The sequence below is a fragment of the Martes martes genome, assembly GCF_963455335.1.
Source record: "Martes martes genome assembly, chromosome: 3".
Taxonomy (NCBI): domain Eukaryota; kingdom Metazoa; phylum Chordata; class Mammalia; order Carnivora; family Mustelidae; genus Martes; species Martes martes.
In genome coordinates, this window is record NC_137890.1 from 80783046 (window position 1) to 80804705 (window position 21660).

The 21660-nt window shown below is 42.8% G+C and overlaps 1 protein-coding gene across 3 annotated transcripts in view; it reads left to right on the plus strand.

Annotated features, from left to right (window-relative positions):
- CRYL1 (crystallin lambda 1) overlaps positions 1-21660 on the plus strand; it is a 153373-nt gene that overhangs the window by 105722 nt on the left and 25991 nt on the right. For all 3 annotated transcript variants that reach the window (XM_080799160.1, XM_080799161.1, XM_080799162.1), the window contains 2 exons: positions 11921-12082; positions 19461-19655. In XM_080799160.1, the coding sequence (XP_080655286.1) occupies positions 11921-12082; positions 19461-19655 (357 nt within the window). The remainder of the gene's footprint in view (positions 1-11920; positions 12083-19460; positions 19656-21660) is intronic.

Consider the following 21660-nt stretch of genomic DNA (forward strand, 5'->3'; position numbering starts at 1 on the left):
ATTAAAAAATACTGGACGTTGTTTTTAGCATGAATACTATCTGTGGGATTAGCAGCGTGACTAGTAGCTGAATAATGGGAGGGGCGTTAGCAGTAGTAACAGCATCCTGCTGAGGCGGCGTGGAACGGATTGCAGTAGCTGAGTCCATCTATCACATATATACTGAAAGAAGACAGATCAGTTCACCCTCAGGGCTTCAGGCTGTTGCAGAATTTGGGGAAGAAGGAGAGATACAAATGCCTGGACTTGAATGGAGTATCTTCCTAAATCAGAACAAATCTTTAGTAAAAGAGAACAGAACTTTAGTCCATGGCAGATGGGACTCTATTTTGAATGTGTAGGTCCAGGAACAGGTATGATTGCCCCAAGGGCTGCCAGAAAGCAGGGAGGTGTCTTGTGTTTATTCTTTCAGCCGTCTTTAGACATCTTCTCTAAAATAATGTAATGATCAAGCAGAGTAAATATGTATTCAGTGAGCTTGTGGGGCATTGTATAAAACTGACTATATCACAGAATTTTTCATTCATTCATTCATTGATTAAACAAATGTTTACTGAATACCTTCTTTTTGTCAGGCATTATTCTTAGAGCTGGGAATATAGCAATAAAGTAAAAATTAAGATTCCTGCTCTCATGGAGCTTTCATCTTTGAATTCTGTTTTGTAGTAATGGTGTTTATTTAAATGTAGCCATTTTTTAAAATGTCAATTCAAAAGATGGACGTGTTCTCTTAGTATGTTTATTTTCTCTTGCATGTGAGATGTAAACTTTTAGAAGATAGAAATACAAAATTTACTTCCTCCCTAGTTTTGGAGTTTGCATCATGCTTATTTGTACCTTAGTGTATACTCTGGATTTGCTCATGGGATTATATTGGGGGGAATGGCTTTATGACATCTATAAGTATATGGTAGGGAGTCATTAAAATATTGTTACTTAGTATTAGACTACTAAATCTTAACATTGCTGATTATAAATATTTTTAATCACTTAAATTTGATGCTTTAGAAACATTTTACAAAAACAAAACAAATACTTTACAAAATAATGAGAGTCAGTAGAGTAAATGAAGTGATTTTGTAGGCAGGGGACTGGAATTGTAATGTTACTTCCCTGTGGATCATGAGGTACCTTAATGATCATGGATCATTAAGGTTTTTCTTTCTAAACTGGAAAATTTATATGCCAGCTAGTACTAGAAGAGGGGATCAGATAAATTTGAGGTGCCTTTGAAGTATTCATGTGAAGATAGTTTGCGAAGGAGAAATAAAAATGTGAGTTAAGTCTTTAGATTGGTGAGTTAAGCTGTGGGCTTGGTTTGGATTCCCTAGAGAGAGAATTTAGGTGAGAAGAGAATAGTCTGGGACTAAGTTTTGAAAAACTCTAGTTCTGTTTGATTGGTTTATGCCATCTTTATTATACTCTTTTTATTTTTCTTTGGATCTATTATGTTCTATTTCTGACTTCTTAAATTGGATGCTTGACTTGTTGATATTTTAGACTTTTTTTATTAAAGAAATTTGAAGAATAAATAACTGTTTTAGTCGTACCTATAAATTTTGACTTTTTGGGGGGGGAGTCAAGATGGCGGAGAAGTAGCAGGCTGAGACGACATCGGGTAGCAGGAGATCAGCTAGATAGCTTATCTAACCATGGTGAACACCTACAAATCCAACGGGAAATCGAAGAGAAGAAGAGCAACAATTATAGAAACAGAAAATCGATCACCTTCTCAAAGGTAGGACCTGTGGAGAAGTGAATCCAAAGCGACGGGAAGATAGACCATGGGGGGAGGGGCCGGTTCCCCGCAAACGGCAGAGCAACGGAGCACAAAATCGGGACTTTTAAAAGTCGGCTCCACTGGGAGACAACGCTCCAGAGGCTAAACTGGGGGGAAACCCAGGCGGGGTCAGCATAAGCCCAGGTCCCGCGGGGTCACAGAAGGACTGGGGATGTCTGAGTGCTGCAGAGCTCGCAGGTATTAGAGCGGGGAAGCCGGCTACAGTGACAAAGCCGAGGAGTGAGCTCTAAGCCTGGGGTTACCTTGTGCCGGTCGCAGGCTGGGTGAGCTCCGAGCGCGGCTGGAGGCTGCGGAGATGGAAGCGACCCGGCGCTTTTCTCCAGCTCCAGCAATTGACTGCTTTCCTCAAGGTGCGACCGTAGGCCAGGGAGGCGGGGCGGTTGGGCGCTTTGCTCTGAGAGCGCACTGAGGAGCGGAACCCCAAGCTCTCGGCTCCTCCGGGCTGAGAGATTGGGAGGCCGCCATCTTCATTCCCGTCCTCCGGAACTCTACGGAAAGTGCTCAGGGAACAAAAGCTCCCGAAAGCAAACCCGAGCGGATTACTTAGCCCGGCCCCTGGCAAGGGCGGTGCAATTCCGCCTGCGGCAAAGACACTTGAGAATCACTACAACAGGCCCCTCCCCCAGAAGATCAACAAGAAACCCAGCCAAGACCAACTTCACTCACCAAGAACAGCGGAATTCCACAGCAGGAGAAAGCAAATCCTACCTGGACAAAATGACAAGGCGGAAAAACTCACCTCAAAAAAAAGAACAAGAGGCCGTACCGAAGGCTGGAGACCTAATCAATATGGACATTGGTAATATGACAGATCTAGAGTTCAGAATGACGATTCTCAAGGTTCTAGCCGGGCTCGAAAAAGGCATAGAAGATATTAGAGAAACCCTCTCCGGAGAGATAAAAGCCCTTTCTGGAGAAATAAAAGAACTAAAATCTAACCAAATTGAAATCAAAAAAGCTATTAATGAGGTGCAATCAAAAATGGAAGCTCTCACTGCTAGGATAAATGAGGCAGAAGAAAGAATTAGTGACATAGAAGACCAAATGACAGAGAATAAAGAAGCTGAGCAAAAGAGAGACAAGCAAATACTGGACCAAGAGGAGAGAATTCGAGAGATAAGTGACACCATAAGACGACACAACATTAGAATAACTGGGATTCCAGAAGAAGAAGAAAGAGAGAGGGGAGCAGAAGGTATATTGGAGACAATTACTGGAGAGAATTTCCCTAATATGGCAAAGGGAACAAACATCAAAATCCAGGAGATGCTAAGAACGCCCCTCAAAATCAATAAAAATAGGTCCACATCTCGTCACCTGATAGTAAAACTTACAAGTCTTAGCGACAAAGAGAAAATCCTGAAAGCAGCCCGGGAAAAGAAGTCGGTAACATACAAGGGTAAAAACATTAGATTGGCAGCGGACCTATCCACAGAGACCTGGCAGGCCAGAAAGAACTGGCATGATATATTCAGAGCACTAAACAAGAAAAACATGCAGCCAAGAATACCATATCCGACTAGGCTATCCTTGAAAATAGAAGGAGAGATAAAGAGCTTCCAGGACAAACAAAAGCTGAAATAATTTGCAAACACCAAACCAGCTCTACAGGAAATATTGAAAGGGGTCCTCTAAGCAAAGAGAGACCCTAAAAGGAGTAGATCAGAAAGAAACAGAGACAATATACAGTAACAGTCACCTTACAGGTAATACAATGGCACTAAATTCCTATCTCTCAATAGTTACCCTGAATCTTAATGGGCTCAATGCCCCAATCAAAAGACACAGGGTATCAGAATGGATAAAAAAACAAAACCCATCAATATGCTGCCTACAAGAAACTCATTTTAGACCCGAAGACACCTCCAGATTTAAAGTGAGGGGGTGGAAAACAATGTACCATGCTAATGGACATCAGAAGAAAGCTGGGGTGGCAATCCTTATATCAGATCAATTAGATTTTAAGCCAAAGACTATAATAAGAGATGAGGAAGGACACTATATCATACTCAAAGGGTCTGTCCAACAAGAAGACCTAACAATCTTAAATATCTATGCCCCTAACATGGGAGCAGCCAACTATATAAACCAATTAATAACAAAATCAAAGAAACACATCGACAGTAATACAATAATAACAGGGGACTTTAACACTCCCCTCACTGAAATGGGCAGATCATCTAAGCAAAAGATCAATAAGGAAATAAAGGCCTTAAATGACACACTGGACCAGATGGACATCACAGATCTATTCAGAACATTCCATCCCAAAGCAACTGAATATACCTTCTTCTCTAGTGCACATGGAACATTCTCCAGAATAGACCACATCCTGGGTCATAAATCAGGTCTCAATCGGTACCAAAAGATTGAGATCATTCCCTGCATATTTTCAGACCACAATGCTCTGAAGCTAGAACTCAATCACAAAAGGAAATTTGAAAAGAACAAAAATATATGGAGACTAAACAGCATCCTTCTAAAAAATGAATGGGTCAACCAGGAAATTAAAGAAGAATTGAAAGAATTCATGGAAACAAATGATAATGAAAACACAACGGTTCAAAATCTGTGGGACACGACAAAGGCAGTCCTGAGAGGAAAATATATAGCAGTGCAAGCCTTTCTCAAGAAACAAGAAAGGTCTCAAATACACAACCTAACCCTACACCTAAAGGAGCTGGAGAGAGAACAACAAAGAAAACCTAAACCCAGCAGGAGAAGAGAAATCATAAAGATCAGAGCAGAAATCAATGAAATAGAAACTAAAAAAACAATAGAACAAATCAACAAAACTAGGAGCTGGTTCTTTGAAAGAATTAATAAGATTGACAAACCTCTGGCCAGACTTATCAAAAAGAAAAGAGAAAGGACCCAAATAAATAAAATCATGAATGAAAGAGGAGAGATCACAACCAACACCAAAGAAATACAAACAATTATAAGAACATACTACGAGCAACTCTACGCCAACAAATTTGACAACCTGGAAGAAATTGATACATTTCTAGAGACATATAAACTACCACAACTGAACCAGGAAGAAATAGATAACCTGAACAGATCCATAACCAGTAAGGAGATTGAAACAGTCATCAAAAATCTCCAAACAAACAAAAGTCCAGGACCAGACGGCTTCCCAGGGGAATTCTACCAAACCTTTAAAGAAGAATTAATTCCTATTCTCCTGAAACTGTTCCAAAAAATAGAAATGGAAGGAAAACTTCCAAACTCATTCTATGAGGCCAGCATCACCTTGATCCCAAAACCAGACAAGGATCCCACCAAAAAAGAGAATTACAGACCAATATCTTTGATGAACACAGATGCGAAAATTCTCACCAAAATACTGGCCAATAGGATCCAACAGTACATTAAAAGGATTATTCACCACGACCAAGTGGGATTTATTCCAGGGCTGCAAGGGTGGTTCAACATCCGCAAATCCATCAATGTGATACAATACATTAATAAAAGAAAGAGTAAAAACCATATGATACTCTCAATAGATGCTGAAAAAGCGTTTAATAAAGTGCAGCATCCCTTCCTGATTAAAACTCTTCAAAGTGTAGGGATAGAAGACACATACCTCAATATTATCAAAGCCATCTATGAAAAACCTACCGCAAATATCATTCTCAATGGAGAAAAACTGAAAGCTTTTCCGCTAAGGTCAGGAACACGGCAGGGATGTCCGTTATCACCACTGCTGTTCAACATTGTACTAGAAGTCCTAGCCTCAGCAATCAGACAACAAAAAGAAATTAAAGGCATCCAAATTGGCAAAGAAGAAGTCAAACTACCACTCTTTGCAGATGATATGATACTATATGTGGAAAACCCAAAAGGCTCCACTCCAAAACTGCTAGAACTTATACAGGAATTCAGTAAAGTGTCAGGATATAAAGTCAATGCACAGAAATCAGTCACGTTTCTTTACACTAACAACAAGACAGAAGAAAGAGAAATTGAGGAGTCAGTCCCATTTACAATCGCACCCAAAACCATAAGATACCTAGGAATAAATCTAACCAAAGAGGCAAAGAATCTGTACTCAGAAAACTATAAAGTACTCATGAAAGAAATTGAGGAAGACACAAAGAAATGGGAAAATGTTCCATGCTCATGGATTGGAAGAACAAATATTGTGAAAATGTCTATTCTACCTAAAGCAATCTACACATTTAATGCAATCCCTATCAAAATCCCACCCACTTTTTTTAAAGAAATAGAACAAATAATCCTAAAATTTATATGGAACCAGAAAAGACCTCGAATAGCCAAAGGAATACTGAAAAAGAAAGCCAAAGTCGGTGGCATCACAATTCCAGACTTCAAGCTCTATTACAAAGCTGTCATCATCAAGACAGTATGGTACTGGCACAAAAACAGACATATAGACCAATGGAACAGAATAGAGAGCCCAGAAATAGACCCTCAACTCTATGGCCAACTAATCTTCGACAAAGCAGGAAAGAATATCCAATGGAAAAAAGACAGCTTCTTCAACAAATGGTGCTGGGAAAATTGGACAGCCACATGCAGAAAAATGACATTGGACTATTTCCTTACACCACACACGAAAATAGATTCAAAATGGATGAAGGACCTCAATGTGAGAAAGGAATCCATCAAAATCCTTGAGGACAATGCAGGCAGCAACCTCTTTGACCTCAACCGCAGCAACTTCTTCCTAGGAACATCGCCAAAGGCAACAGAAGCGAGGGCAAAAATGAACTATTGGGATTTCATCAAGATCAAAAGCTTTTGCACAACAAAGGAAACAGTTAACAAAACCAAAAGACAACTGACAGAATGGGAGAAGATATGCAAACAACATATCAGATAAAGGGCTAGTATCCAAAATCTATAAAGAGCTTAGCAAACTCAACACCCAAAGAACAAATAATCCAATCAAGAAATGGGCAGAGGACATGAACAGACATTTCTGCAAAGAAGACATCCAGATGGCCAACAGACACATGAAAAAGTGCTCCACATCACTCGGCATCAGGGAAATACAAATCAAAGCCACAATGAGATACCACCTCACACCAGTCAGAATGGCTAAAATTAATAAGTTAAGAAATGACAGATGCTGGCGAGGATGCGGAGAGAGGGGAACCCTCCTACACTGCTGGTGGGAATGCAAGCTGGTGCAACCACTCTGGAAAACAGTGTGGAGGTTCCTCCAAAAACTGAAAATAGAACTACCCTACGACCCAGCAATTGCACTACTGGGTATATATCCTAAAGATACAAACGTGGTGCTCCGAAGGGGCACGTGCACCCGAATGTTTATAGCAGCAATGTCCACAATAGCCAAACTGTGGAAAGAGCCTAGATGTCCATCAACAGATGAATGGATAAAGAAGAAGTGGTATATATACACAATGGAATACTATGCAGCTATCAAAAGACATGAAATCTTGCCATTTGCGACGATGTGGATGGAACTAGAGGGTATCATGCTTAGCGAAATAAGTCAATCGGAGAAAGACAACTATCATATGATCTCTTTGATATGAGGAAGTGGAGATGCAAGGCGGGGGGGGGGGTTGGGGGGAGGTAGGAAAAGAAAAAATGAAAAGATGGGATTGGGAGGGAGACAAACCATAATAGACTCAATCTCAAAAAACAGACTGAGGGTTGCTGGGGGGAGGGGGGACGGGAGAGGGTGGTGGGGAAATGGACATTGGGGAGGGTACGTGCTATGATGAGTGCTGTGAAATGTGTAAACCTGGAGATTCACAGACCTGTACCCCTGGGGATAAAAATACATTATATGTTTATTAAAATAAAAAAATTAATAAAAAAATTTTTTGACTTTTTGGTTTTCCTCTGGACAGATAGAGTCAAGACACAGATAGCCTTGTTGATGCTATTCCTGTTCAAACTACTGTAAAATTATTTTATAGTTGAACATATACATGGTGGCAAGTGAAAGTAGTTTTGTGATACTATAAAACTTGAGTTTTCAAAAATGAAAACGTTTTCATAAAACAGTGGTTGTCATCCAACAAAATATGTTGAATGGAATTTGTTGTTTTACTCATTGCAGTGACAAAGTATTTGGGCTAAAAATATCTAGTCCAATTATTACTAAAAAAAGCATTGTATTTTAATTTCTATGTTTTTTTTCCTCCAAATCTCACATATAGACCCTCTCCCTGTTCTCTGCTGCTTTGAGAATTGCTGCATCATAGAGATTCCCTGATGGAAATGCATTATACGTGTGTTTGATATAGAGGCAAAAACAAAGTCATATAAAAAATTAATTTATGCAGTCTTCTCAAATTTGTCACCTTGAATTTAAAAATAGTCCTCACTGGTAATAAGTGGTCTCAGAGACTGATGTGATATCCTTCACATCAACATTTATTTTTCACTTTTGTCCTTAAAAATTCATTCCTTGGGGCATCTGGGTAGCTCATTTAGGCATCTGATTTCAGCCCAGGTTATGATCTTGGGGTCCTGGGATTGCCCAGTTTTGGGCTCTGTGCTCAGAAAGGAGTCAGTTTATCCCTCTCCCTCTGCCCCTTCCCAGCTTGTGCTCTTTCTCTCTCAAATAAATAAAATCTAAAAAAAAAAAAAAAACCTTCATGCCTTACTATTTTATGTTTTATGCTATTCTCAATACTTCATTAAGTAAAAATTTTGTATTAAAAACCCTGAGTCTTCCTCATGAGAAATAGTATTTAGAAATGCAGTAAAACTATATGCTATTTCCAGGCTTAAATGAAATATTTTTAATTGTATTTTTTTCATGGCAAGTATTTTAACCCAGTTCTAAATAAATGATTTCATATAAGGTACTAGAAATAGCGTCGGAATGAGGATGGGAATAGACTCATCCTCAGGATAGCAGTTGATGCAGGTGCCACTTCAGCTTCTTGTCCATCCCCTGTGGTCACCCACAGAAAGGACTGCTATTTAAAGCAAACAGCAATAATCCTGGTAACCTTAACACCCAATCCCCAGGAAGTAACGTTCCTAAATACGGTCTACACTGATTTTTACTTTGGAAAGTTCTCTCTAGATTGGGTATAATTTGTTTTAGATTATTGTAAACTCTGTTTAGGGTTTGTAAGATGCTTTTAAAAACTTTATTTTGATGTTAAGGAAAATAATAAGCCTCTAGTCAGGGCACTGTACAGTTTAGTGTCTGCAATAATGAAAATGTGAATAGATAAAATTAGCGCTAACAGACTTCGTAATGCATATTACTTCCGTCTTCAGTTTGAGAATGAATTTCCTTCTGCCGTGATTGCAGTGGGTTTTAGCTCACCTTTCTTTTCTTGCCATGTCTTTCCCATGTCTAATAGGATTGCTTTGCATGTAAAATACTTAAAGTGTTGAGGTCTAATTTTGTTTTACTTTCTTTCCAGAAAGCACATTGAAGGTTGCTTCCAGATGTTTTGCATTAACAAATGTAGATTTTCTAGCAACAGGACACCTATCTAAAATGGCTGAATTGATTTTTTTTAAAAAAAATCAATGAAATTTCATTTTCCCCATGAAAATATTTGTTTTGGAAAGTGTGTATTGTTGCACAGCAAGTGAGTAAACTTCAGAAGAGAGTTCTTATAAACTTTGCCAGGGAATTATCCAGCACACTGACTTGCCATGGCCATGCTGCTTTTCTAGAACATTCCTAATGAGTTAAATGCCCTCATGGGTAACTGACTAATAACAAAACACCGAAGTTTATAAACGATTTACCTTTCAAAGTATAAGTAAGTTAGAGAGAATTAAAAGTTATCCCTATAATACCATCATTCAGTTTCTTACTTTCAAGAAGGCAAAGGAAAGAGGAGTGTTTTAACTTAGCCTTGCCTTTTCACTGTGTGATACTGCCTGAGATGGGTGAACTCCTTCTGATGATCCAGGTAGGGTCACAGTGCCTTCTCACCTGGTCACATTGCTATAGTTCACAGAGAGTGAGGCTGCTTTGCATTTAGGTTCTCAGCTGTCTCACCGTTTGGTACCTTTCTCAGCCCTTCCTCCCAGCCTCTCTTAGCTTTGCAATCAACCACAAGTGATGAAGGTCCTGATTTAACAGTGTTTGAGACTTCATTTCTTAGACAAGATGTATTAGCTCCCTAATGAATAGCAAGGAAATGAACTCAAGGCTTGATATGGACAGAGGCATTATAACCCTGGCCCACCAAACTGAACACAGTTGTTACTATCAACAACAACAAAACTTCAAGCAAATGTGCCATTAAAAAACCCTTACATAATTGTAGCAGGTTTGGATTTCCTCTGGTTCAAGTTTTCTTGCCTCTTTGATAATCAAACGATCTGAAGAAAGGGATAGAATTTCAGGGTGGAATCTGCATGACAGGCTCACAATAAGGCTATTCATGAGGACTCTTTTATTAGTTTAAACAGTATCTGCATCATTCTTAGTCTCTGGCTTTACTACAAGGCTCCATTTAAACTTAACCCAACTTGCTGACTTAACTGATCCAGGAATTACTCAGTACAACCAGCCAGCTACTGTAGCTTTTTTTTCTCCCCCTTTTGATAAGGGGATTTAATACAATGGCCTTTACAGTTCTTAAATGACTCCCTTTTTTCCCCTGTCTTTGAGATGTGACGCTTATACGACCTTTTGTTCTTAATAAAATTTCACATAGTTTGATTATATTTTTTAAAAAATATAAATAAATACAATATTGACTCCCTACCCTCAGAGTAAAACTTTTAAAATCTTGTAGAGGATATACAAATGGAGTTTGTCATTAGGTATTATTAAATCAAACTTGAATATATTTTCTTTATTTTTGAGGGGTGATTCTCATATAATTACTAGGAATCCTTCAGCATTGCATTGTTCACTTTTACACACTTTTGGTTACCTGCTGGTGTTTATACCATTTCTCCTACCACAATGCTAACACACTACTCGGGACGTCCTTGGTTGGTCCCTGAGTAGCTGGGGGGAGGAGGGTAGGACAGAACTCTGACATCAGAGTGAAGAGTTTCTCAAGGATATATTTGGTACCATGTCACACTGAGAGTATAGGCGACCCACTCTTTGGATACACACCTCAGACTAGTGGGTCTCAAACTTTAGTCGGAACAACAATCATCAGAGTATTTGATAGAAATACAGATATCTGGACCCCACCCTCAGGGACTGATTCAGCAGGTCTGGGATGAGGGCCTGAGAATCTGCATTTTTAACAAGCCCCCAGTTAGGTTTCTAATGCTGATGATTACCCGACCATACAGAGACCATTAACCTATAAATTCATGAAACCTCGCCTGCAAGGCCTCTTGCCTCCAGGTAAGCCGCGACCCATCTCGGGTAGGAGTGACCGCTGTGTGGTTTCCCAGGGGAGTTGGTGGCAGGAGGGTAAGGACGCCTCTAGTATTTCTAGCTCTGGAGCAGCTTGAGTATCCTTCTCCCGCTCTGCTTCCTTCTGCAGCAGGGCAGCCCCCACCACGTGTATCACGTTCCCAGGAACAGGCCTCACCTTTGGGCCCACACTTGGGTGTTTGAGAATGTCATCTCCCCCTGCCCTGGCTCTGTGCGTGATTAGAATTTCAGAGCAGTGTTATCTGTAGCACTTAATTCAAATTTGCTCTTCTGTCCTCCTCCCATGCCCCTATTAGAGTAATTTTAGATTTTTTAGAAACAAAGGTCCTTTTCAAAAGGATTTCCCTTTAGAAATGGATGCTCAAGAAGTCTTTTGGGAATTATGGATGTAACATGTTCATTCCTTTCGTGAAGATAAGATTTTTCCTTGAAGATAAGTTGATCCGTTGGTCAGGACAAATAGGGAAAATAAGTGGTGGTGACTACTGTTGCTGTTTGTAGCATTTCGCCAAGGGCGCTGGCGTGTCCACCCCCATGGACTTGGCAGATTGCCTTATGGAATGCTCAGACCCATGCAAAAATGAGAAAATACAGCTCCCATATACACGTCACCCAGTTTCCAGAGTTACAGAGATTTGGCTACGTTTTTTTGGAGGCTTTTTGTTTTACTCTTAAATATTGCTAGTAGTTTTCTGATTGATTCATTTGGGGAATGAATCAAACATGACATATGCTTTACTTGGGGCCTGAGTGCAGTATCATGAATCGTAATTTGAATATGTCCCTTCCAGGAATGTGTTCCAGAAAACCTGGAGCTGAAGAAGAAGATTTTCGCACAGTTAGATCAAATCGTCGATGATAAAGTTGTCTTGAGCAGCTCCACGTCCTGCCTCCTGCCTTCCAAGGTGTTCGCTGGCCTGGAGCACGTGAAGCAGTGCATTGTGGCCCATCCCGTGAGTGCCTTAAACCTCAGGAACTGGTTGTATCTCATTCTGGTTGTCAGGAGCAATACATTTGGACTCATCTGCTAGTACATTTTAACTGCTTTATTAAGGTATAAGTCATATGCCACATATTTAAAATTGTATAATTTAGTGTTTTTTATGGAAATATAGAAAGTTGTATGATACCAGCATTTATTTTTTATTTTTTTTAAAGATTTTATTTATTTGACAGACAGAGATCACAAGTAGGCAGAGAGGCAGGCAGAGAGAGAAGGAAGCAGGCTCCCTGCCAGGCAGAGAGCCCGACACGGGGCCCGATCCCAGCACCCTGGGATGGGATCATAACCTGAGCCAAAGGCAGAGGCTTTAACCCACTGAGCCACGCGGGCGCCCCGATACCGGCATTTTAAAAAAGAATTTAATCCCCAAATGCCTTGAATTGTACCTGCTTACCTAATGCCTAATGGGGTAGAATGGGATAGAATGAGCAGTACTTACACACTTTCACCCTTATGTAACTCACCATCCAGCTAAAGACAAAGACTACTAAACACAGAATTCCACTGTTGGGGAAAAGGTACATTTTAAAAATGTATACATTGAGTAAGATTTTGCAGCCATGTCACTGTGCTGTGCAGTTTACTCAATACAATCCAGAGTAGGATCAGTGTTGCTGAAGTGCAGATCCTGGGTCCTGCTCCTGAGATTCTGGTTCAGTAGATTCATGTTAACACCCACCCCTTTTTCTTGTTCCCTTATACACATCTGTTGGGCAGACCTATTCAGTGGGGGATCCATGGTGAGGTATATTGGACAGTGAGTTCCAAACTGATGTGCAGGCACATGGTAAATCTTTTTGAAATGAATGTGGTAATGTGAGGAAAGAAGAATCAGAGAGGAGATCCAGGAATCACTTGGTGGGAGTTTGAGAACCACCTGAGCTCAGTGTGACCTTGGAGAACCGGGATAGCCTGTTAGGTTAGAAAAGCTGACCTAGCCCAAGCCATAATAATTAGGATAGTGGATGACATGGCCCCACCCCCGGCACCAGCAGGCCATTGGAGGCTGATGGAGAAGCTGGGGCCAAGCTGGGCAGGATGGGGTTGGGCTGACAAGGGAGGAGAGAGTGGGAAACAATGTAACAAAGACCCTGGGCTAAGAGCAAGTGTGGGGTGTATAGAATTGCGAGGAGACCAGTCTGACTGGAAGGGCACACATACCTCACATACTTGGGGAGTAGGAAGAAAAAGCTGGAAGGCTTGGGAAGGAACAGTTGGGTTGTACAGAATCTTGAGAGTTGCTCTGAAGAGCTGGGACTGGCTTAGGCACAGAGCAGCCTCGTGATGTGGTGAAAATGCTGCCTTTGGAGGGTAATTGGAAGGTTCTTTGTATGTTGAAGATGGCTGAGAGAGGGGAGCAGCTTCTTCACAGAATTGGAGCAGTATTCCAAGGATGGGTGACCAGGGCTTCAGTGAGGCTGAGGGTCCTAGACTAAGAGCAGGGAAAATCCTTTTTTTGAGCAAGAATAGTTTAGAGTGAGGGGGGGTAACAGACTTGCTCTGGGAACTGAGGAAAAAGGGGGAGTCACAGATGCCTGCTGGATTCTCTATGCTGAGAAGAGGAACTGCTTGGACCACCATTCACATGACTATATAGTTCTGGATATCCAGATGTCCTCCTACTGAAATACCATGGAAAGTAGAGATTGGTCGTAAAATACAGAGGCTTAGACCCACAGAACATGGAAGAAAACTGGTCACGTCTAGCTACCACACAGATACACAAGAGGGACCTTAACTGAAGCATCCAAATACCAAGTGCAATGAAACATGTGCTATCTTTGCTTCTGTGACATTTACATGTCTGTAAAAAGGACTCTCAGAAACTATAAACCACTTATTAGATTGATTGTTGCTTCAGTGAAAGGTGTAAGCCTCTTGCTTGAAAACTTCCAATTTCTAACCAGAGATTTTACTTCTAAGTCAGGTAAAATAAAAGAAAAAAACAACAAAGTCAGACTGTTTAGGAAATACCTCCTAAGTCCTTTAATAAGATTCCTTTATTTTTTCCACCTTTAATAAGGTAGGAATCTTATTAATTTTAAACCACCGGATGGATGAGACTACACCTTACTCACTTTCCTCTCACACCTAACAAGGACCTCTGACTAGTAGTTCAGCCAGTGACTGTTGAATAATGACAGTTCTCCTACCATTCCAGGATTGTTCACTTTTACTTCTTTAATCAAAGGCAAACAGTGTAGCCAAAATAAGCTCAGACCTTATTTCAAAAATTAATTTCTTATTACTTTTGTAGATTATTTTATACCAAAGCCAACATTAACCAAGGCAGATGAAATCACCCAAGTTGACTGTCTTAGGAATTTTATCCTTTCTTTTGTGCTGGTGCTGCCCGTTGTTTAATCATTCCATTGAGCTCAAGGAGAGTGGGGAAAAAAGCGTCTGTGAACAATTCAACCTAAGCTGAATGGACAGTCCCCGAGTAATCCAGAACCATTTATGGTCTTTGAGGAGCTACAGTTTCCCTTTAGCCCTGCAGGCCAAGCAGGAGAAGCCCAGAGCGTCAGCTCACATGCCACTGCCTCAACTTTGTGCTCCCGTCACCCATGACTCTGCCCAGACAGGAAATAGGTAAAGGAAAAGGAAGCCCATTCATGACTCTGAAAGGCTGGGGCAAAAGTGGAGAGTCAGCAGTTGTGAAAGATTGCTGCCTCCACCCCTCCACAGAAGAACCAGCAGCCAAGGAGTTTCTACATCCCATATTGTCTCTTGGGCACCTTTTCTCATTGTGGGGTGAGGAGATTTCAGGTCAGTCCAGCACGGGTGGGTGAGCGTGTTCTCTCATACAGGTAGTCTGAGAACTTTGAGTAGGGTTCATAGACTAGAGCCAGGGAAGTCACAGGCTCAGAAAGAGGGGTATTCGTGTGGCTCTTCTCTGTGTCCCTGCTGCTCTTCCTCTCAAATGTTTTTTGTGTTGCCTTTGTTTGTCTGCCTCATCTCCTTGTGGATGTGTGGAGGGACTCAGGGATGGCCATTTGGTGGCTGGTGATTATCTGAAGGTTGAGTTGGGTTGCATGCTCTCTTGGTACGTCGATCTATGCTAACAATCAATCAGAGCAGCAGTTTTCTACTGACAATTTCAGCCACACTTTACAGCCTTTATTCCGTTGGGGACTGGTGGTCCCACAGAGCTGAACGGTGCTGTTTTAGCCCATCAGATGCTCTTGGTACCACTCTTATGAATGTCCTGTAGATTTTGCTGCCTGGGAAGGACACACATCTGCTCAGGTCTCGAATGGAAATAGTCTCGAATGGAAATAGTTCCTAACGCACAACTGTCATATAGGTTACTAGTCAGCCACGGAACTATAACACAGCCTGGTATTAAATCAGGCTCTACCTGCGTAAGGTGCCCCAAATGTTCCCATCCGAGCACTCCTTGCCCATGCTTGCACCTTTTCCGACTCACTCTCCCACCTGATCCGGAACCGTTTACCCTCATGTTGATGGTAACTTGAATATTCATCTGTTTATGGAGAGCACGTGTGTGTGTGTGCATGTGTGTGCAAGCAGTGCCTGTTTCACATGGCCAGCTGCTGCCTTCAGAGGAGCTGCCTTTCCCCCTCTGTTTATGGAGGGTGATTTCAGGAAGAGGGGTGGGGCTTATCACTAATGAAAGGACTTCACTACCTAAATTATCAAAATGGTGAGGGCTTATATACCCCTTCATTTTTACATTCCTCTTGTTAAGAGGAAGAGGAATTCACAGGGTCAGGAGTACCCCCTCCCCAGCAGGGCTGTGAGAATGAATTGCAAATTGCTGCACCTGTCTTCTGGGAAAAGGGACAGTCTGCTTTTCCTCTGTGAGTTTAACTCTGTTTAATCTGCTGCAGAGAAAATAAACGAAGCCTCTGTGTTGGGCGTGCTGTGCTATCATCGTGATCACATGCCTTCCAGGCTCTGGTCCAGATTCTGGGCAGGCTTTTCATGAGGTGAATGGAGAATGCCTCCCCTTGAACCTCCCGGCTCAACCTGAGCTCTCAAAGAGCCTCACGGCCGGCTGAGTCCAGGACCATCTCCTGTAACCTTTAAAAAGTTGCTTACTTTCTACCTTTGTTTGTTCTTCCTGTTTCTTGAGGGCATGTTTCTGAGTCTAACTCCCAGACTCCAGCAGCCAAAGGCCCAGGTCCTACCTTCCATGTCAGAAACAGAATAGCAGTTGGGAAACAGCCATTCCTTTTCTGTTTAACAGAGTTGCTTGGTGGGGCACCTGTGGGCCTCAGTCTGTTGAGTGTCTGTCTTTGGCTCAGGTCGTGATCCCAGGGTCTTGGGATTGAGCCCCACATTGGCCTCCCTGCTCAGTTGGGAGGCTGCTTCTCCCTCTCCTTCTGCCCCTTTCCCTGCTTATGCACTGTCTCTCTCTGTGTCAAATAAATAAGATCTTTTTTAAAAAAAAAGTCTCCTGCTTTGCTTACTTCCTGTCCTCTCCTGATCCCACCTCTCCTCTTCTACCATATTAAATTTAAAGGGTACCAGTCATTGCCACTGTTCATCTCTGAGCCTGTAGTAGGGATCAGGGTCCTTGTCCCAGGACTGAGGTGCCACAGCAAGAATGACCCCATCCAGGCCCTCAGACTCTGGGAGTTCCTTTCTCAGAAGCTCATTGACTTGAGAGCATGGACACAGAAGTATGCCAACTCCATCCATTTTAGGAAGCCAAAGGGCCAGATTGTGCAGTGGTATTTTAGTGGGTGGTGGGAAATCAGGATCCTGCAGGGTTTTGAGCTGCAGGTGGTATGATCAGTATCCTGTTTTTAGGGGCTTTTCCCTTAATTTTAATTGTGATAAAATACACATAAGGTTTGCCATCTTAACCATGGTTAAGTATACGTTCAGTGGCAGTGAGCACATTCACGCTGCTGTGTAGGCCCCCCACCATCCATTCAGACTTTCTGTCTTCTGAAACTGAAACTCTGTCCCTATTAAACAGCAGCTCTCCATTCTGCTGCCCCCAGTCCTGGCAGCCTTGGGTTCTCCTGTCTTTGGATTTGACAGCCCCCTGCCAGACAGAGGATCCCCTTGGCAGTGACAGAGAGAATGAGCCTGGAGGGGGAGGCCAGTGAGGAGAGCGCCAAAATCTCAGTTGGAGGTGATGGCCTGAGCTAAGCGTGTGGTAGCAGGAATGGGTTTTTTGAGAGAGATGACTAGAATTGACAGAATCACTGAAGGGGAGTGAGGGAGGCGAGGGAGAGGTAGGTGCCAAGGATACTTCTTATGGTACTAACTTGGGTGTTGGCACTTTGATGGCGTTCCCGTCAAGATGGAGCTAGGCAGAGGACTGGGGTTTAGGGTGGGAGAGACGGGGGTTTAATTTGTGACAGGTTGAGTGTATGCTTGTTGTCTATCCTAGGGGTGTATCCAGTGCACAATTACAAACGTGAGCCTGAAGTGGGAGGTGAGCTGTGTGTGAAATCTCAGCATGTTGGGGTGGGGAGGACGCCCTGGGAGCAGCTGAGCTCTGCCCAGAGCCAGAGAGTGGGCACAGAGGGCCAGTGGTGGCAGCCTGGGAGCACCGCCATTTAAGGAGAGTGTGGACAGGAGGAAAGCCTGTGAGGAAGACTTGCCTGAGGAAACTAGCAAGTCGTGTATACCAATGCTTTTTAACTGTTGTCTCAGTCTGTGTTTTTGCTACCCATGAGCCTTGCAACATTGAAGACCTTAAGCCCAACATCTTAGTCTGACAGTAAGATAAAATTCATCAAAAATACACTTACTTTCAGTTCTGATATTTTAAAAGGCCAGAGTAGACATTTTTATGAGTTCAATATAGACAGGAGACAAGTGATTCAGTTGAGACACTGATTTATAACTTACTTATGTGAAAACAGGTACTATCCTCTCTTGCTTTCTAAGAGGGCTGAGAGAGTGGCCAGGGCAGGCTGAGAGCAGAAGGAATCTCTGAAGTAAGCTGTGTGTGGACCAGAGGCCTCTCCTAAGCAGTGTCCTAGGAGAAAGAAAATTTGTCTTTTCCTTTTCTGTAGAAGTCATTTAAAATAGATGCTTCCTTTTTTTTTTTTTTAAAGATTTAATGTATTTATTTGACAGAATGATAGAGAGCACAAGTAGGCAGAGTAGCAGGCAGAGGGAGAGGGAGAAGCAGGTTGTCTACTCATCAGGGAGCCCAATGGGGGGCTTGATCCCAGGACCCTGACCTGAGCCGAAGGCAGACGCTTAACTGACTGAGCCACCCAGGGACCCATAAAATGGATGCTTCTTTTTTTTTTTTTTAAAGATTTTATTTATTTATTTGACAAACAGAGGTCACAAGTAGGCAGAGAGGCAGGCAGAGATAGAGGAAGGGAAGCAGGCTTCCTGCTGAGCAGAGAGCCCAATGCGGGGCTCGGTCCCAGGACCCTGGGATCATGACCTGAGCCAAAGGCAGAGGCTTAACCCACTGAGCCACCAAGGCGCCCCAAAATGGATGCTTCTTGAAGTGACTATAAGATTCTACCAATTTTTGTCCATGTATTAAGGAAAAATTATTTAAAAGGATCATTTGGGGAACAATTTATTGCAGTGCATTTGGCTTTTAATGGCAAGGCTAATCAGGTACCACTAAGCAGCATTTTCTTTGCACCGGGAATAATTCTCTTTGGGAATATTCAAGAACAGTTTCTCAAAATACACCAAAAAAACCGGAGCCCAAACTGTGAGTGCTGAGCTAGGCAAGCATTTCCATTAGGACCTACTCACTGTGGACCAACCCTTCCCATCTCAGAGCGTATCATGATGTCGGGGCTGCGGTAGAGTTCCGGTGCTGTGTGATTTCTAGGTGAGATTTGATTTGGGCGGGGGGCAGACATTTGAGGCTTAACATGGAGGAGTTAAGGAAATACCAAGTTTGAGAAGATGCTGTCAATGATTTTTAATACTAACACAGTAGAATAGCAAGAACCTGTGGCGATTCTTGTGGAGAGAGTGGCCCTGGAGGCTGGCTGGGAATAGGTAGAAGCCAACAGGTCTAAACAGCAGGTCGCTGAGAAATCCCATGGGGAGTTTAGGGGTTCGGGAATTAGCCCTGAATGTGTAGGATGGTCATCAGCACCTCCAAATTTCAACCCCATATGGTGGTACTGACTTTTCTATAAATAAAACCACAGAATTCTGTGCTCAGGTTTTTTCTTTCCCTCCTTTGTGGATTACTTTATATTTCAAGTTTCTTGTCATTGGGTGCTAAATTTAAAAAGGCCTTTCTAAAGACAATCTGCCCCATCTGGCCATTCAAGCTAGGCAAACAGAGTCTGCCAGAACAGCACCCCAGCTCCAGGGCTGTCTTTTGACCCTCTCCCCTTCTGTCTCTCTGTAAGGTAAATCCACCATATCATGTGCCGTTGGTCGAGCTGGTCCCACACCCGGAGACGGCCCCCACAACAGTGGACAGAACCTACGCCCTGATGCAGAAGATTGGACAGTCCCCAGTCAGAGTCATGAAGGAGATTGATGGCTTTGCCCTGAATCGCCTCCAGTATGCCGTCATCAGTGAGGCTTGGCGGCTCGTGGAGGTGTGTGGGCAGCTTCCAGCCTCTGGCAGCTGGATGGGAAGGTGGCAGCAGTGTCCTGGGGCCTCATGGGGGGCGGGTAGCGGGTGGGAAAGTCAGAAGCCCTTGGTCCTGCTTGCTGTGTTCTGGGGACTGAGGGCAAGCTCTTCTCTCAAGTTCAGTCAACAGGCAAGGAAAATAAAAGGTAAGATAGCAATTCATTGTATGTTTCAGAGATTCCTCTGTTACAGTAAGTCATTTGATATTCACACCTGATGACAGACTTCTCTGTTTCCTGCCCTCTCATACCATTACCACATAATTATCTGTGTGACACACTGCGTTTTCTCAGTCTCAGGTTCCCCCCCCCCAGTTTTACAGTTTTTCAAGAGGAGGAAAAAATACATTTTTGAGTAAACTTGTATCCTCTAAAGAAATTCAGTTTACTTCAAGAGCTTGAGGAAGAAACAATGTGTAAGCCTTAAACTTGTTAGCAATATGCTCATCTTATATATAAACAGGACATTACACACACACACACACACACACACACACACTTAACCTGTCCTTTCCTGAAAAGATTTTATATGTGACTTTAAAGATCACCTTGCTGCATACATTTGTATGAAGGACCTGGTGCTGGGCAGGATAGACAATGTGAGCAGCCACCAGATTTCAGGGAAGAGGCCAGGGGTCTCGGGCTCAGACCATCTGGTTTCTGTCCACTCGCTTGCTGATGCTTCCCCAGCTTCTGCATGGGTAAGCAACACTGTCTGCCCACTCTCCTGTTGCAGAAACATGGTAGTGTGAGTGAGGGTCTGTCTGGGTACATAAGGCAGAGGGAACTGGAGCTCAGGCTGAATTGTCTGCTCCTGGAATAGGCCCACTCCTTGGCTTACCTCCTGTGGGAGCCTGCAAATCCCAGCCTGAGACAGGAACGAGGAGGCTGGCCTGTGGCCATTGTTTTCAGCTTCCCAGTGCACGATGTATGTGTTGTTCCCGCATCCTGGTTCTCGTGTTCCGTCCCGTCCTTGTTAGACGTGTCATCTGCTCTGACTGCCGTGTGCGTTTGCCACATAAAGCTACAATTCTGTGTCCTCACTGTTTAAATCCACTTAGGGCTCCTATATCATCAAGGCAGAGTCCTGGGATTTTCATTGTTAAGATTGTAGTCTTAATTTTCTCAAATTGTGGAATGTCAGTCAGTAGTAGAATATTTTAAAGACACACTGAGCTGAAAGCACCCCGTGGAACTGTATTAAAAATATTTCCACTTATCTAGAATAGGGGAACATTTTAACAGACCACAAGAAAATCTCAGTATGACAGTTAAACACTGCGAGAGCTTTTAAGGCAGTTTTTTTGTTGGTAAGGTAGCTTGTGCCTAAAGAGATAAAAGCCTGGAGGTAAATCTTGCTTTCTCCAATCAGAATGATGTGAGCCAACTCAACGGAAAAACTTGGAGGCTCTGGTATAATGGAATTAGGTGGGAGTCCTACACAAGAATTCTCTCTGTGTTGACCACAAAGTGGAACTAGCTGTGGTTTGGGAGCTCTGGGTTTGGAAGAGCAGTGGAGGGAGAGCTAGAAGGGTTGTTGAATTTGGCCGCTCTGGTATTCTCATTGCCTCATTTTGCCCGCCCTCCTTTTAATTGTCCTCTCTCCAGGGGCTGATAGTAGGCTGAGTATATTCATGTTCCTGGCTGGCAGGAATGTTCCCAGGGATGACATATCTGAGAATCCTGCTTGTGTCTCTATGTTGGCTGCTGTGGGACTCGTGTGCCTGGAGTCCCTGTAAGGCACCGAGCTCTAAAATCCAGCAGGACATGGTTTCTGACAAACTGAGATGAGGCTACAGAAATGAGAAGATAAAGTGTGAATAGAACCTCAAGAATTTTTTTTGGTGAATGTCTAGAAGACAACTCGCTTTTAAAAAAAATAAAGATGACCTATAGACAATTCAGGCAGATGTAGAACCTGCAGGTCCCTCTCTCCAGGGTGGTGTGAGGCGGGAATGGAACGGCGGACAT